Source organism: Saccostrea cucullata, unplaced genomic scaffold (genome assembly GCF_032062105.1).
Source record: "Saccostrea cucullata isolate Sc308-1 unplaced genomic scaffold, CSIRO_AGI_Scuc_v1 ctg74, whole genome shotgun sequence".
In the NCBI taxonomy this organism is placed as follows: domain Eukaryota; kingdom Metazoa; phylum Mollusca; class Bivalvia; order Ostreida; family Ostreidae; genus Saccostrea; species Saccostrea cuccullata.
The window spans coordinates 299639-318869 of record NW_026934212.1 but is presented as its reverse complement, the minus strand read 5'-3'; the positions used below and the strand labels follow the sequence as shown (position 1 = coordinate 318869).

Here is a 19231-nt window from a genome sequence, read left to right as displayed (position 1 = left end):
CTTCAGTAAGCATTATTCATTAGTAGCAAGACATCGTTTCAGACCTTGGTTGGGTGGAACAGATGTCAAATTTGCAAATTTTAAGACATGACCAACTTAAATTAATCACAAAAGCAACTTCGCACTCAGAAAAGATATATAAGTATAGAGGTCCCAGTGAGAATTCAGATCGAATCATTTAGTTTGCTAATGATTTCTTGGATGTAATCGAAAACAAATGCTATTATATAGCTTATCTATAGAAATGACATCACTAAAAGTATAAATGTGACCGTGTAATATAGATGCAAAACACAGTTGTAAGTGTTGGATTCCTGGATTCTTTATTGCATGGATCCCGTTCAACATAAACAATAAATTGAAAATCGGCCCTATTAGAAATAAAATACAATAAGTAAATGACATCAAACAATATATATTCACTTCAATGCAGTCCTCATACATCGACACGGATTTTACTAAAAATAGATTTAAGGAGGATCTCTACACCTATAAAGTAAAACTGATTTTTGTTGCATGCATTTGTTTCTAATAATAGGCTCCATATCCGATAAAATAAGGTTTCAAAGTATTTCAATTTATTTTTTTAGAAATATTTGAAATATTTTATTTATTTTGTTAAATATTTTTAAAAGCCCAGTGCTTTAAATTTCTCTTCAAAGTTTAATGTTATAAAATATTGAAATAATAACCAACAAAGTTAAAAATAAAACCAACATAATTTTTATTTAAATTTACAAAAATGGACAAAAGAAAAACTAAAACAGCATTTTCAGAGTATGAAAATTTATATAATATCAAAGGGTAAAAACAATGAAAAAAAAAGAAATTGAACAAAATTGAAAAACTGTCAAAATTTTCAAACATCACAAAGAAGGTGTGAAGATTTAAGAGTGGGTCAAATATCTTGTATATAAACTATATAAACTGTTAAAACTTACACAAGTATTAAAAAGAATGTCAAGCAAGAACATTGAAAGAAGTTCGTATTGTTCATGTATTGTTTTTCAAATGAGTTTAAGCGAAAACCATCACATTTCCAGTCAATGACAAATACATGTATAATTTAGTGAATTCATGGTATTGTGAAAGGTAGATTTACTTACCGTTTTTATCCAACTTCTATGTGTTATCCAGTGCTAGATATAACAAAACGTTTTATCCAACTTGTATGTGTTATCCAGTGCTAGATATAACAAAACATGTAAACATGATAAATGGCCAAAAGCGGGTAAAAGAAACTCCTATATATAACCAAATTCACACTTCGTCTAGTCTAAAACCTGCACGTTTCCCATACAAACAGCTGATAATCAATGTTGATCAAACGTTTTGGGCATGCAAAATTCCACTTACTGTCCAAACGTTTTGGTGATTTCATGACGAGTTTAAATTTCACCGGGTATGACCATTCATTCGGGTGTATACAAATCGTGAACAGAGTATCCTCTAGTCGATGGGAAGATAATACCTATGTCTTATCTTCTCAAATTTGCATTTTTGGGGGATATATTATGCTGGAAAGCATATATGTTTATGGAAGAAAAAAGAAATTTCTGAGTGTATGGCGTTTTGACACGTAATGATGAATTAACATATGGACAAGACAAGTTTTTATATCATTTTTTCTCACCTAAAAGTCTTATTCTAATAAGTTTGTACATATATTATTTAATAATTAAATAAGTACAAATTAAATAACTTGACAAACAATTCATTTTTAAAGAAAGGATACGTATTAGGCAATGCACTGTTAATTGAGGTGATACAATGAAAATTCCATCCATAATATCGCATGTTGTGTTGTGTTATATTCAGTGACTTATCAGTGTTAAGTGAATTTGAATCAGATCATTTGGGATCAAAATGGCGTTTCAACGGAAGTACGCCATGTTGTGACGTTGTAGAGAGCCCCCTTAACAGATTGTAAATGTTCCAAGTTCATGAATGAGTAAAAAGGGAAATAACCCTTACAAATTACAGAATTAACAAAATAGTGTTCAGATGGAAATTTCCGTAAGTTTGATTGATTGTATATTGTTTAACGTCCCTCTTGAGAATTTTTCATTCATGTGGAGACGTCACCGTATGCCGGTGAAGGGCTTCAAATTTTGACCTTTACTCGGCACTCAGGGCCATTGAGCAGTGAGGGATCTTTATCGTGCCAACGCCTGCCGCTGACACGGGGCCTCGGTTTTTGAGGTCTCATCCGTTTCAAAAGTGCCGAGCGCATGGCGAAGGAACAGTTGCTACCCATTTTATCGACTGGGTCAGTCGCGGCCGAGATACGAACTGTAATGATATTTTATGTTGATTGTTATTGGATTAAAACTTAATATTTTCATAATATGCGCAAATATTTTTTTAAATCGAAAAAGGTCTTCAGCGGGATAAATTCGTTACACAGTCAGTCAGTGACCTAATACGGATTCATACAGGGTGTGGAATGGAAATCCGTATCGGGACTCGGCTTCACCTCTCCCAATACGGATTTCCATTTCACACCCTGTATGAATCCGTATTAGGTCACTAACTGACTGTGTAACTAATAGTAATAGTCGAGACAGACTCGTCTCACAGCCGGTAACGTTCGCTGTCCGTGCGAGAAGGAAGTGCCCCAGCACAACACATCGAACAATAGAAAACTTACCGCCAAAACCCTTGGCCAATAAAACTACGTACTCCGTAATGTCAAAGGTCGACAAGGTCAGCCAGTCAGAATTAGTAACATGCAAAGTGAAAAGTGCAATGATGATAATGAAAACTATAACACAATTTGAGATAAACAAATATTCCTTGTTAATTCTTCATTTATTAAAACCACTCTGCCACATAAACAGAAAAGATTTTTTTCCGTCAATTAAAATTGTAGATAGTTTTATCGTAGATAGTATTATTTTTCGACAATTCTTGTATGAATGACATTTCTTTTTTCATTTTCAATGTTGATTCTATTAATATCTTACACTATTAAAAAAATCTACCGATACTTCCGTTGACTTGACTTCGTACCTTTATACAAACTAAGTGTGGAAATAATGGTAAAGCAATTTATAATGATCCTATGTTTTGTGGCTATATTTATATATCAAATCAATCTTAATGTTCGTGGCTTTCTCGGACATGATTATACATGTGTATTAATGTCCATGCAGAGTTTTAACAGTAAAATGGGCATATCTGCCACGGAGAGCATAGAGGCAGCGAACTACAATATGAATATAACAATAAACTTGCTACAGAGAGAAAATGTCAATGACATGTCATGAAAAATTGTTGTTGTTCAAATATACATGTAGGTAGTAAACTATATGATCTAAGATTTCACACATTTTATCAAAGCTGTAAAAAATGTTCCTTTAATCAATAATATAGGTTCTTCTACACATATACAATATTTTTTGAAATATTAAATAATAAGTCTATACAAAGACACCCCACAAGTAAAGAAAAAATTCCCGCCGAATTCTTTCCAGTTTAAATTGCACATTTTTCTTCTTTTATCCTTAGTGGAAATGGAGAAAAAGAGTAGCAGAGTATAACATATTAACATAGAACAACAGGTACCATATAAAAACAAATTGTTTATACATGTAAACATGCAAGTTAACGTCAATTAATGAAATTGATATTTTTTGAGTTAATAAAAAAGGTATAAGAAGGTGTGGGCGTATCTTATATAAAAGTTTGCACTTTAACTACATGTGGAGATTTTATACAAAATGTGTTTCTTTCTACTATAAGCTTGTCATTTATTGTCAGTAAAAACAATAAGATATATTATATTGGTATTGATTAGCCAGTAGTGGTAAAAATTCAATTCCCTAGCTGTGCTTGACGATTTTTCTACATATCAGAAATTTTCAGGTTGCATCAACTCAAAGGTTGGGATCGCATATGATTGGATTTAAATGGATGCCTTATAAAAAAAACAATTGAGTGAGGGTAGCTGTAATCTATTTATAATTACTAATTACATGAAATCATGAAGAGAAAATGAAATTCATCTTCAACATTTGTTATTTATATTACAAATTCTTTTATCCTGTGGGTATACAAAAATGTCTTCCTTTTTCTAGGCAAGGTTATGAGCACTATCTCAAGTTGCTAATAATTGATCTTCTGTTTTCTTTCTTAATATATCAGTGTATCCCAATAATTTAAAATTATTAATTTTGATATTTACTTCCATATCAGGTAAATCAAATTTCATGCATTGAATTTTCTTTGTTTTATGCTTCTCAGAAGTGTTTTTATTGAATTTTCTTTTTTAGTAATGAATGAAAATCCTAACTTGTTGAAAAGTGAAAAAATATTTTTAGTCCATGAGTTTGTTTTGACTGTTGTTTTATAGATTTTAAATGCTAAAGTATTCTTGGAAGTAATAAGATGGTTCCAAAATTTTATACTTGAAAACTGTATTTGTCCACAGGGGTGAAATAAAATTGTAGATTTAGATTTTAAAAATGTACTCCTAAAATTTAAATTAATAAACTTCATGTGAAATTTTTCAATTATAGAATTTTCAATAATGTTAAACACAAAAACAGCTGCACGAGAATTACATGGTATTATAATTGGCCTCCTTAAGTTTTCAGACACAGTTTACATGGATTATCCAAACCAATTGTTTTCTTGCATTTTAGAAATAACTTTTAAACCTTTTCACTAAGAAGACATTGCTAAATTTACTTTCCATACAATCATTTCAAAGTTAATCCAAGATATTGAAATTTTGAAACTGTTTGAAGAAAATTTCCAATTTATATGAACTTTCACAAAATTAGAAGTTATCTAAAAATATTCATACTACATATTAACCTATATTAGTTAGAACAATATGTTTCAAGGATTTCCAATTTTGTAACCCAGTATTTCTTGCAATAAAAAACAATATCATAATATATATTTATAAATATCCAAAAATATTTTCTTTAAAGCTATATAATTTTTTCAAATTCGAAGAAAACATTTTTCTTCAGTGTACAGTATATTATGAATATCCAAAAATATTTTCTTTAAGGCTATATAATTTTCTCAAATTCGAAGAAAACATTTTTCTTCAGTGTACAGAGGGTCCTTGATGAAGAGAGTACATTTCTATGAGAGAGAGAGAGAGAGAGAGAGAGAGAGAGAGAGAGAAACTCGTACATATCACAGAAAACGCCTTGAATTAAACCTGATACAAAAAATACCGATGCAATGTGTAACATGCATTTGGATAACGCATTGAGAAGGGAGTTAGGGTTTTGACACATATACGGTCAATAAATGTGTCATCTTTATGTCTTATTAATAACGAACAATACAAACCGATACTAACCTATCGCTGTCCACATTAATCGTCACCCATGCATGACAAACGAGCGGCCGATTTGCATGGAGCGATTCTTTTCGCGCGGAAGTGGTTTAAAGGAAGGTATCTGGTTCAAAGGAGGAAAATGGAAATTATATAGAGAAAATGTGAGGTAAGATTTATTTATACACTTTTAATAATAATTATCTAAAAAAAAAAAATGAAGTGTGGTTGGTACTTAATTCCACCCATCTATTTATGCATATATATATAGAGATATTTCTATAACTTATCTTTTATATTCCTTTATCTAAAAAAAAAAAAATCGACATCCATAATTGTGGTTCTAGCTTAGGCCATTGATCTAACATTATCACTTCAAACGGACGCCTGTGGAGCAGTTTGACAAATGTACTTACCATTACTTAATTATTTTTAAGCTTTTAGATAAAGTTGTTTGCCTGAACCACTGCCTTTTGAGAGGACAGAAGAACAGCAGCCTATTTTTTGCTTTTCTTCTTTTTCTCTCTTCAAGGAAACAATTACCTTCATTTGTAGAGATTTGAAACTCCTGTCTTGGAGATTTTTGTTGTAAAATTTAGCTAAGACTCTTAAAATTTACGCGGGGGTTAAACATTGTTAATCCTTCATAGAGATCGCATGGGTGGCAAAGACAATTTTGAAACAACAAATTTTTAATAAATTTGAAAAAAAAACGTATAAAATTAGGATTAAATATCTTTTATATAGGACATGAATTTTAAAATTTTCATATTGAAAACGTGAATTTGTAGCTTTTTTTTTTTAGTATTTTCTGTTGATTTTATAAAAAAACTGGTTTAAGTATATTTATAAAAGGTCATGTATGAAGTTTCTCTGAAATTTCATTACCCCCCTTAGAATGCAAACTTTCTCTTGCATTATACGCCATGGATATGGAAGGGAAAAATTAATTCAGATCATTATTACCACGGAAACCTTACCCAAATTATTTTCCCAACCTTTCTTTGTGGGTGGACAAAATTGCTTATAAGGCATACATGCAAAACAGTGAATTTCCCTTTTTTATCGTGATAAAAAGAAAATATTTTTTTTAATGTTTAAGTAGCACAAATAAAAACTGCTTACAGTCGCTAAAGAAGTAAAAAATGGAAATATAAATCTATACTACAGCAGTTCCGTGTCAGACCTGGAACACAAGGTAAACCTTCTTTTTCCGTAGTCTTATATTAAATCGCGTCATCCTCAAACCCAGCTACGGAGAACCTCTAGACTGAATCAAGATGTATATTTTTGAAAAAAAATTCCCTCATTTGCTTTCCCTCAAAATTATACATTGCTTTTATTGAATGATGGATATTTTACTTCCGTATCATGTTTCAGAGCAAGGGGTTGAGGGTGCGTAATGGAGGAAGTTTAGTTCTGAAAAAATGCAGACTCCGCGGGCTCCTTGTAGGGTTTGTTGCTTATTATAAAAACAAAATATGTAAACAACTGAAAGAACAATATAATGCACACAGGAACAGTTCACGAGTTCAGAATAATAATTGTATAAGTATTGGGAATTTTATATTTTTCATGAATTCCACCCCAGCAATTAATAAATGTAGCGCAATCAGTTAAAAACAAACTTAAAAAAAACAAGTTTGGAAAAAATGATATTGCATAATTTTGTTTCTCTCTTTTTGTTGTTGAAATTCATATTTTTTTTTTCATCAATTTGCCTCTTTTTATAGTAACTGAAAATCCTGAACCTACACTAAGTTTGTATTCTTAAACAAACAACATTAGTAACAAATCACAATGATTCATTCATTTAGAAATAGCTTATATAACTTATAAAACTGAAATCTACTGGTGATTTATATAATTAGCATGAAGTTTGAGATTTTCATGCTTCAAAGTTAGTTGAGTTACATTTATTGTAATAAGATTAACATTTTGATTTAACATATAATTTAGACATAAAAAACCTTGATTATAAATTAAAGTTAAAAATGCATCATTTCGTTCGTACAGCCAGTAATATAGAATGACACAAATGCGTCATAGCTATATTACAATTTTCTTTAATGCGTGTGTTTACTATATATTTATATTCTATTCAGTCCAAAGTTTTCAAAAATTTGAAATGAGAAATTATAATCTAGGATTTTTTTGTGTAACATCCCCCCCCCTTCACCTATCTTCTAGAACTCTCCACACTTGATCAGTTTTTATCACTACATTCATTATCATGTTTATTATTACTATTAGTTATCTTAACAGCACGATGACCACTGAGAAGTCTCTCTGGTCGACACAAGCTGGCTTTTTACTACGTATTTGGACAGAGCTCTGGTTTTTGCTATTTTTGTAAAAAAAATATATGACGTCTTATCGTGAGGTGCCAGTTTGTTTGTCCATAACGAAAAGACGTGGGCATATATGATAATCTATTGAAATTACCTGATTATTACAATAAATAGTAAACAATACGCGTTATATTTTAGGCTAATAATCAAAAATCCAAAAGATGTGTCAAAGCAATCATTTCTCTCTAATAACGCGATCGACAAAAGGTACGCCGAAATACTAAGAAGAGAAAAAAAACTTAATTTAAACTACTAAGTATTACAGACATTTCTGTTTGTTCAAAAACAGGAAAATACATACTTTTCCTACACTCCCTTAGGCTTCTAAAAGGAAATGTTTGTAGTGTTATCAGATTTTCTTTCTTTTTTTATACAGGAAGCGGAAATAACACCAGGATGTTTGCAACTCTTGGCATCCTCCTGAATCTTTTGGGTCACGTGATTTCACATGGCTACCTTGACTGGCCAGCCCAACGTTCGTCGTTATGGAGACACGGGTTTGACACGCCTAAGAACTACAACGACAACGCACTTTATTGCGGAGGACGACAGGTTATTTTTGTTTTTGTCATAACCAACAGCTATCGAATTTAGATTAAGCCTTAATTTGACGCCAAGGTTGATGAATCTTCAGATATCAACCCCAAAAAATGGTACCATGACAAACTATTAATTTTTCAAACACATCATTGGTAGAAAACTGTATAATTATGTTGGCATCAATTTTGTCTAAGATGCGTAAAAAGATTTTAAAGCGAATGCCATACTTATATCATAAAACATTTGAATAAATGAAATGTTGAATTTTATTCCAATCGAAAATTATTAAAAAAAAAAAAACAAAAAAAAAAAACAAAACTCTGATAGTGGTCTCTAGATATTAAAAATTTAATTACGAAGTGTAATTTATTAAAATAAAAAAAAAATCTTACTTATGCTTCAAAATTTATCAGTATCTTACAGTGAAGTTGTTTTGAAATTTCAGTAGCTTATTTGTTATTTTTCCTTTCTGTAAAGGCTCTAATAAAATCTAAAGGTAAATGTGGAGTGTGTGGGGACCCTTATTTTGGAGCCAAAGAAAACGAAGCAGGAGGCCTTTATGCACAAGGAGTAATTGCAGAGTCGTATCCGATAGGGACCCAATATATCCGAGTTACTGTAAAACTTACAACACATCACAAGGGATTTTTCGAGTTTCGAATCTGTCCGCATAACAATCCGAGTATTCCTGTATCACAGGAGTGTTTGGATCGACATCTTCTTCACATCCAGGAGGGAGACAAGGGGAGTGGTTATACCCGGTATTATCCAGAGAAACACAGTGGAGTTGATATTTATCACCTGCATGTTGAGATCCCGCCTGGCATGACGTGTTCACAATGTGTATTTAACTGGCGCTATAAGACAGGTACAATGTTTCTACGTATTATAATTCAGAAAGTTAATGCAGTTTGCCTTACATGTAAGCTGCGATAAATATAAAGAAATAAATAAATGTAATTTTAAATTTAAAAAATCCAATGTATCCTGTTTTTCCAATGAAAAATGTTTAAATAGTAAATCCCATTTGCCGAATTTATGAAATACAGACGATTAATAATACTTTTTAGCTTTAACATAAAAATTCCACATAAAATTTTCAGGAAACAGTTGGGGGACGGACCCCAATGGCAGGAGCTGTGTTGGATGTGGATTGCAAGAGGAGTTCCGAAACTGTGCTGATATTCGGATTGGGGGCGATACATCTAGTGCTTCAACAGAGGTGGATATATTCCCTGATTCAAACTCAGGAGGTAGCGAAGAAGTTTCTTTGTACAATAATCAAGGAAATTTCGGACTTATAGCAACATCTAGTGGCGAAACGAGTGATATTATAATAGATAACTCAAATGAAAATTATGGATACCGGTCAGATAGCATCGTACAGAGTGAGGAGGTAGTTTCAATAGATCCTTTCCATAATGATAAATCAGAAGAAAATGTTTTCATAGAGGAACAATCTGTGCCCCTTCCAAAAAGGAATAATATGAGATCACCAGAAAGAGACTTTTCGGAATTTCATCACACAAGGCAACTAATTAAACCAAGTGTACATAAGCACAGTAATAGGGCAATGTTGATAAATAATAACAACGTAAATACTAGAAACATAAATAATATGAGAACAGTTGTAACTGAACCCACAAATACATTTGTAACACAAAGAAATGGACGTCGCTTTACAAACCAAAATCAGATGTCACCAACTATTCAAAATGGGCCACGCAGATTTGATATATCTAAGAATGTAAAAGGAGGAAATAGTTTATTAAAAGCACAAAGAAGTAATCAAAATGAAGCAAATATTCAGCGGGTTCGAAATGAAATGAAAAACAAAAGAGCCAGGGAAATTTTTCTGAGACTCCAAGCTATCAGAAACATGCGTGCTGGTTTATTAAAGCGGGATAGTTCTCGAGTTGCAGCCGAGAAAGTCGGAAAACAATCTACTCGCAGAGAACCAATAATGAAAAAGCCAGATAATAAAAACATACTTCTACTATCACCGGGTACTGGAAACAGCTTTTCTAGAAATGATAATGGACCTTTAAAAACAAGAGTTCCAAACAGAAGGATTCCTTTAACAGCCAAGTCTACCATGCCAAGAAATCTTTTCATTCTTCAAAATCCCTTTAGTACAAGAACCCCGGCTCCTTCCGCGGCCAGTTCTTCAAAAAGGACCCTAAATACTTTTAGACAAAACCCTACGAATAGAAAACGAATTCTTCAACAACCTTTAGAAAGATCACCAATAAGAAGGCAGGGTAACCAACATACACTCAGAAATCGTGTAAATAATGAAAATAATGTTCTCAGAAGAAGAGAAAGAGTTCCTGCAAACCAGAGAAACCCAGTGAGGGAAAATATAGGGTCAAGACCCATCTCTGAAAACGTCAGACAAAGTGCGCCAAATGTAAATAGAAGAGGTCAATTCTCTGCAAATAACAGAAATAGTATAAGACGCGGGAATAGAGCAAGGAATTTTACGTCTGCAAACAATAGAAACAATTTTTCGAGATGGGAGAGACAAAATCAATTCACACCAGTGAGGCAAGGTACCGCAAGTGATTCTCGAAGACGAGCCTTGAATTTTAGTGCTCATCGAAATAGACTGCAAAGTGCTCAAAACAGGCGGGTTCCAAATACGAACGCCTTTCAAAGACAGTTGTTACTTTCAACAATGCAACAAAATCCGCAACGAACATCTGTAAGGCGTAGTAATCAGGGAGCGATGGGTAGAAGACAAGCTCTTCCACCTAGTAGATCCAGAACTGTGTCCATGAGACAGAGCTGGGGAGTTCAGAATATAAACAATTCTAGACTTTTATCTAGTCAGCGTGGAGTGCTGGATTCTTTAAGGAGACAAAATTTTCCACAACGGTCCAATATATTTTTAAACAATAGATTTTTAACCTAATTTTGAGATAAGTCCATCAATTTTATTTAGAAAGTTAAGTGAAGAAAAAGAACAGAGTCCTCGAGAAAAATGTCTTCCGTCCTTTATTTATTCATTGTTAAAATATATAGGACACGTACCAATAAACACATTGTTACGCTACGCATTCGTTATGCTATACATGTAATTCTCTTTCAAAGAAAATTATGTATTCTGTGTGAGTTTAAGTGAGATTTTCTAATAATATTTTGTCCGGTGTACAGCCGTCTGTTCCGTCTTTCAAAGTCACATCTTAACTGAATAGCTGTCATTTATTAAAAAATACGATAAAGCCAACTAACAACTAAGTTGTATGACAAACGAAAAGATTTCAATTTTTCCATCGTCATCTTTCCTTATTTAAGAAGTAATATAACCTGCATATAGTATTTAATTTTCCCACAACTTATTTATACTAAAGAGCATGCTCAAAGTACGATCAGTTTTAAACCGTAGAAGGATAGTGACAGATAAGTTGATGATGCTGGGATTTCAAAGACCGTTTAAAATTAGCATTCTTTAAATTCTATGATCGTTATAATAAACAAATATAACCGATCATTGGGTCGTATTTAGACTGACTTGTTTTATACCAATTGTTAGGTATTTGTTTTAACAGTACTCAGTTTGACTATGGGATGTTCCGTTTAGCTGATCTTTATTTAGGGCTCTTGGTGGGTGCTACAGCCGCGTGCCATAAATGAGTTCGCAAAATGGCCGACTTCGCGTCATAACATTTGAAATTCGATATGTAAAATTTTGGTTTGTATTTTTTTTTAAATAAAAATTAAAATCTCCTTCCTTACTTGGTCAATACTTTGTGATATGTCCCCGAGAACGTACAACTGTCCGAATCCTTCTTGGAAGGCTTTGATATAGGCCATAAATCTAGACCAAAAGGAGATTACTCCAAGTGTCTTGAACAACTCGTTTTAGGTCGTTGGCATTTCCTATCTCGTTCGCTCTCCTTTGCACACGTAATTTTAACATTTTCCATACATTTTCAATAATGTTAAGGTCTGGGCTCTGTGGGGGCCAGGGAAGTGTTACGATATTATTATTCTGCTTCCATTCATTTGATCTGGCGGACACATGACACAGAACGTTATCCTCTTGAAAAACCCAGCGGCGATTTGTGAAATGCCTAGCAACCACAGGCCAGTGACACTCGTCCAAAACTTCAATATACTTTTCACTTTTCATATTTCCATCTACAATTTTCAGTGTACTTACTCCATGAAACGAAATACAACCCCAGAACATGACGAATGTTCGACATGTCGTCTCCCTATCACCACGCAAACCAAGGCACTCTGGTCTTAATCTTTCATCTGCTTTTCTCCAAACATGTAATTTATTGTTATTTCCTAACACTATCTTCGTTTCTTCATTAAAAATGATAGATGCCCACTGATTCGGCACTGTCTAGTGTAGTTTTTTCACGATTCGTCCGAGAGACTGTTTTTTTTTTTTAAACAACGCAACGTTTGTACCCTTCTTCATTTAGTCGTCTTTTTAGTCCTTAAGGACACACCACACCCAGTTCTTGCATTAAATCTACCTACAATGTCTTTAAGGGTCTGTCTTCTATTCTTTTTCACACTCCGCATCAGACACCTGTCATCGCGCACCGTCGTTTTTCATCTCCTTCCACTTCGTGGCGAATTTTCACTTCCTAGTTCACGCACACGTTTCAGAAATTTTTGGATGGTTTTTGCATGTATTCCTATTACATCCTGTATTTTGTAGCTTGAATAACCCTCGTTAGACATCTGTAGAATTATTTCTTTTTGCTCTGTTGTCAACTCTTTGCCATGAGGCGCCATGTCGCTAAGCAGACGATAATTGTTTATCAAAGGGGAATAATTCAATTTTATTTGCAATTTAAAAAAATGATTAAGTCGTACGAGTTTTAAAGCCGGAAATCGTATACGGATATGTCGTAGTTAATTTGTAAAAACGTTTTATTTTAGATTTACTGCATACAAAATTACTAAGTCGGCCATTTTGCGAACTCATTTATGGCACGCGACTGTATATTTAGGACTCTTGGTTGGTGCTATATTTGGACTCTTGATGGGTGTTGCTGGTCAACAGTGGATGGTAATTCCTTCTAAGCATTTTATCCCACCTCTGGATTTTGGAGGGACCTGCGTTTATGTCCTCTTAACAGATTTATATCGTTTATAATTTTTTAAATTTTTTAATCATCACCATTTTCTATAATCGCACATTGATTTTCTCACAGGATAAATAGACGAAATAAACGAGTAGTTTGTAAACCCAATAGGTACTTTGCTTGAGCGGGATAAACACCAATGACGACAGAGCAATAGTGCATAACATCGGTAATAAAAATATACATATTGAGAAATTTAATTTTGATTCACTCAAAGAGTAAAAATATTTTTTTAATTAAAAATATTATTGAACAATTTTAATATCAATTAAATCTTCTCAGAAAAATAATATGAGAAAGAATTACAATCCTTTAGAGCCAGCCAAGTAAATATGAAAATATGAAACTGATGTGGAAACATTCTGAAATAGTCAAGTTCAAATTTGTTGAATTGATAATCCCCCTCCCCCCTCTTCCTGAGGAAGGAGAGAGCTACAATGGACACTCTCATTTGAAAAACAGGAAAATAAGTGAAAAACTTAAGAACAGGAAAGCAATAATAAGTCATATTTATACGGAAGCATCAGATAATGTTAAAAATTTGTGAACATCATCTCAGGGAGGGGATGGGATGAGGGGAACACAAAAGCTTTACTTTACAAAAACGTCATGATTTTAACCTACCTATGGACTTTTGCGAAGACACTTACTTTTACAGTTGAAGGCTTACTATGACATTTAAACCTGCGCTATGTATACGGAGGTACGGAATTGATAAAAGATAGGAAAACATTCATAGAGGTTAAAGTTATGATATTAGGGGCTTTGACATTATTTACGAAACACAAAATATAGTTGGAGGTAGAATAACATTAATTTAGATATCTTATTCACGAGAATAAGTATATCCTTTTATTTTCAATAACTTGAGAAATTTAATAAAGAAGCTAAGACACATTTTAGTAGGAAAACTCAGCAGGAGTTAGTTAAGGTTGGAAAGGAGGGTGTTGAGGGTAGGAATGTTGCCGTTTCCTTCCTAGACAACGTAATATGGGCTTTGAAATAGTCCGTTAATATCGCTTTATTAAATATTAAGCTAAATATTTTTACACAAAAGAGCCTCCGTATATTTTCTGGTGTCGAGTGTAAAAGTCAGCGCTCGTCGCAAAAGTTCGATTGTCAACTTCCTCTAGTTATTCAGAAAAAATACCATTATCGCTTATAAATTATTACCTACATTTCATGGACAAGCACAATTTGGTTTTTATTCCTGGGGACGTTATTTCGTGGGTTACTCATATCAACAGAAGATTTAATGAATATTAAATATGTTGAAAAAAATAATCCACGAACATTGGTCCCTCACAGACATTGATGATTGTACAGTCAAATTTAATATAGATTTTGAATTCATATACAATAACAACTCATTTGCTTGTCCTCGATAAATTAATTTTTTCATTATTTAGAAACATGTTTTTCACCGTTTCATTGATTGTTCACCCCAAGCATTTAATTTTCGATCCAGTCTGACATTTGAGAATGAAAAGGTAAACAACTCCTGTGATTAAATTTTTATGTGCTTATATCAGCCGTTCATAAGTATATCTTTATGTACGAATAAATGAACCGAAAAACTAATGATTACATGTGCTAGACACTACTGTTAAAGTAAAGTACATTGAAATCAGTGATATTTAGGTAAAATTGTCATTTTTTTCTCTGTGAATAAAATTCTACTGTCTATTGTGGTAAACTTTTAAAACTTTTGAATTCTAAAAGTTACATACAATTTGTTTTCATTAAAATACAAAATGCACACAGCAGGTGTGACCGGTCAGCAGGGGATGTTTTCTCTTCCATTTCACATGACCCCACCTCTGATGTTTGGGAGGTACGTGTTTGCTCTGCTCCTATTTTGTATTGTTGAAAGACCTTTTGAGTCTGAATACTGTTCGTTATCGCCATATATTTCATTATCAATTTACTTTGTCAAATTTTCAAAAAAAGATAACGTTTTAGCATTTGAACCAACAAGTATTCTTCGTATACAGTCTTTGCTTACTTCTTATATTCTTCTTTGTACCCTTGTCAAGTATCAAAACATTTGCTCTCAAATTTGGTATTTAATATGGTCATCAAAAACGTATATGGATATTGATAAAAGCTTTTAAGCAGGACATTCCAAATTAACTAGTACATATTCCAATTTTACTAGTAACTATTTCTTTTCTATCTAATATAACTAAAAACAAACATATACATTATTTTCCATATTTCCTCTCTACTCGTCATTCATGAGGATATTTTAATTCAAATCTATTTCAAAGGAAAATAACTTATTTTCCTTCGATATAGATCTAAATGAAAATATCCTTGTATTGTTTATTCTATTTTTTAGATTAATGAGCGTCTGTTATTTTATAAAACACACGCCCATAAATCTGAAAAAAATACAATAAACAATAAAAGTCTATGAACACGGACCCTTGAAAATGCTAAAGATTGGATTATGTGCCATTAGGAGAAAGCGTTCCCTGTTGATCGGTCACACCCGCCGTAAGATCTATGTATTGATGCAGTCGAAGGAGCATTCCTTATTCTAATTCAGTATAAAACAAAGGCCTAAGAATCTGTTTGAAATACTGCATGTCGGCTAAAAACAAACCAGTTATATGTGATATTTGCTAATATTCATTATAACCAACCATAGAATTTACGGATACTGACTTTAAACGAGGTCGTTAAAATTCCTGAAACATCAGCATATCTGTAAGAAGCTTGCCGCAGTCTAAAATTGTTCATTATCGGGCCATGCACTTAAAAATCGAATACGTTGGAAGAATTTCACACCATATGCAGGTGACAGCGAATAATAACTGCATAAGAAAAAAATTATGCATTATGTTTGTTAGTACATAGTCGAACTAAAGTACCTTCATTTTAAGCCAAAACATGATATATCAATTTTTCTCTGTAAATATTTTTTTCATCAATATACTGAAAGGAAAAAGAAACGCAGGGTAGCATAATATTCGAAAACTTTTTGACTGCATGACTGAGAATTACGAAAATTGGTCAGATGAGAAATTTAGTTACTATGCACCAAAATTAGTCTTAAGAATTACTCAACCGTAAAATGTATGACGTCACGTGGGGAAGACGCTAAAAATCCAAAAATACGTGCAATTTGATGACAACGAGTTTGTCAACAAATCTTTTGCACAAATTGATGCACCTGAGGTATACACATTGTTTTTCAATGTTTAGAGACGATATGAATTTTTTGCAATCTTGGTACAGTTTACGGAAGTTCAATAGGGTCTGATTTTCGAATTGCCTAATCAATGAAAAAGGCAACAACGGGTAACTACGCAGTTTCTTGTAAATTTTCCCCCATAAAACTTGTAACCTGTTGTCAGAGAGGGCCTGGAATGGTTTTCAATCAACCGTGACGATGACGTTAACGCGAAACAGAGTCATGTTACGAGCGGGTTATTCGTCCTGCCATCTCTTAAATTGCAATCCTACTACCACAAAAACCGCCTTTTATACAGTAGACTATTGTATTCATTACACCCACACGAAAAATGAAAGAAAACAATTCCGCAATTTGGTTTTTTGAGCCAGTCAACTTATTGCTGTGTTCCTCTCACTGGCGCATGTGCACGTCGCATGACTAATTTTTTGGAGTGGTTACCTATGCCTAATTTAGTCTGGGTTTGAAAGATACTCACTTTGATGAATTCCATGCAAAGGAGAAATAACGCTCATGACAGATGTGCAGGAGAGACGTACATTGCAGATAATGAGAGTTGTCGATTTTCACTTTTCGGGGTACCGTCATATGAGCTTCAATAACTCATGAATTGTTAGACAAAATCAAATGGGATTTTGGTTATATCTTTTTGAAAGATGATTTTAAAAGTTAGATAGGAATACTGAAAAAAATTGAAAGAAAAATAAATTTAATTCACCTCAATAGTTTACCCTGCGTTTCTTTTTCCTTTCAGTATAGATGTATCTAATTTCTTAAAATTTCGATCAGTAGTTTTCTGATATTAAAAAGATTTTTTTCTTGACTTCTGGATATTTAGGAAAAATTATCATTAATATGTAATCATATATTACAAAAGCTCTAAATTAAAAAAAAAATACAGAATAAGTTTTCGTAGTAAATCAGAGTATCAAAGTACTTACTATAGTTAGGTTGTTGAACTATAATAATACAACAAAATATTGTGAACTATAGTTAACTATAGTGAATTTTTGTTAGGGCTAATAGTGGCATAACAATCAATATGAAAATGAGAAGAGTCAGTCAGCATTCAACTTAATGACAGATTGCATTTGCTGACAAAGAAGTTGTATCGGCCATAGAAGTTGCAGACTGTACATCTTGAACGAGTCTGTCGATATTATCAGCTTGTTATTAAATATGTTACATGTTCAATATATATATTTATTTTTTTTGCTTTACATAAAAATGGTACGCTATCAACAATTGCTGATACTGCATATCTAGTTCTAGGTTTGTGTTACTGAAAACTCCCAAAATCCAATTTCACAGTGAAAATTTTCATTTTCTACAACATTATTATTTCCATATGAGTCTGGATTTAAAAGTTTTCACGGTTGAGAGCAGTATCCTTTGAAACAACGTAAAAATGACGCAACAGAGATCATACTGTTAATTTTTGGTAACCATTTGGTCATTTCTGTTTGTCACATGATCTCAATCCTTCCTCTTGGCATTTATGAAGAAAATTAATAAATAATGGCATTGCGTAAGGTACACAAACTGGGATACACAATAAATTCAAAGACGCAGGTTGACTTCCTTCGAATACATTAATATCAGAATTCAAAATATTTAGTAGGAAATATTTTGTTTTAAAATCAACTTTGATTAAAATCGAATGCAAAATAAATTTATAGTTGTAAATATCAACTATGGTCATAAAACTGCGTTTAATTATATATTTATGAGAACATGCTGTTGAGATTCAGGCGTCTTTTAACCAAGTAACAATATTTATCATATATTAGTAATTTACGATGATTTTATACATTGTTTTGTAGCAAAATAATCAGAACTTTCAACCCAGAGTTAAAAAGAATGATACACTTAAAAACCATTAACAGAGACTCTGCAAGATTTTGGGGCAAAGAAATCGGAGTCTGTTAGCGTATTTGCAATTCTTACATTTTATAAGTTAACGGGGGTTTACTAATCAATCATGATGTCTGCATGTGAAAAGGTGGACGAGTTTGGAGTACTTTCCCAATTGTACCTGCCATATTATACTGGCTTTTCATGATTTTCTGTGGATTCAAATTCTTAGTCATATTTTAGGATCGAGCTTGTGACTTGCTATTCTGCACTTGGGTATTGAAACATATTTATTTCCTACTGCTTGCTGCTTAACTTTTAAATTTCAGCAACAAAGCATAACAATGATTCTATAGACTTGTATTTACAATTCTACATAAAAAAAAGTCCATTATATGTTTCTGCATGAATGGTCAGACGAGGTTCTAAACAGGACTTTTCTTCATTTTTTGAAGTAAATGACCCCGATGGTTACTAGTATCATTAAACCTACATTGTCCAAATGTACCTTAGAAAATGTACGACCTAGGATGCATTCGGTATTATATTATCACACATAAATCACATTCGTGATTCATTTAATCTGTATTTTCTGGTTCAGTGATTCTGCTATTTAAGTTTTGATTTAGAGCCATTCCCATTATACTTTAACTATCCAATGACAAGGATGAACATATGGTATAATCAGAATGTATTGTACTTCAGTTATTCTTCGAATGTTGTGTGCTATTGTAGCAATTCACTGACATATTCCTTACTATTATCAGAAGCTTCCTCTTGGTACATGTATGTTTACTCGTATTCATGCTTAGTTGAATTATATCCATTTTAGTGAGTCATGAAAACAACGTTTTTCCAAACGTTTCTAAAGTTTAAT

The 19231-nt window shown here is 32.6% G+C and overlaps 2 protein-coding genes across 3 annotated transcripts in view; one reads left to right on the top strand and one right to left on the bottom strand.

Annotated features, from left to right (window-relative positions):
* Positions 1–19231, bottom strand: part of LOC134240152 (interleukin enhancer-binding factor 3 homolog) — a 141954-nt gene that overhangs the window by 111717 nt on the left and 11006 nt on the right. The gene's annotated exons all lie outside the window — the stretch shown is intronic.
* Positions 7172–11104, top strand: LOC134240177 (putative uncharacterized protein DDB_G0286901). Its single transcript, XM_062722286.1, has 4 exons — positions 7172–7199; positions 8027–8202; positions 8668–9058; positions 9294–11104. The coding sequence occupies exons 1-4, from the start codon at positions 7172–7174 to the stop codon at positions 11102–11104; spliced, it is 2406 nt and encodes an 801-aa protein (XP_062578270.1).

Excerpts from the sequence above, each read along its gene's own strand:
- LOC134240177 (XM_062722286.1), top strand. The coding sequence starts at position 7,172 with ATGAAGTTTGAGATTTTCATGCTTCAAA. Across the intron at positions 8,203-8,667 it reads TTTATTGCGGAGGACGACAG|GCTCTAATAAAATCTAAAGG; the intron begins GTTATTTTTGTT and ends CTTTCTGTAAAG. Across the intron at positions 9,059-9,293 it reads TAACTGGCGCTATAAGACAG|GAAACAGTTGGGGGACGGAC; the intron begins GTACAATGTTTC and ends TAAAATTTTCAG.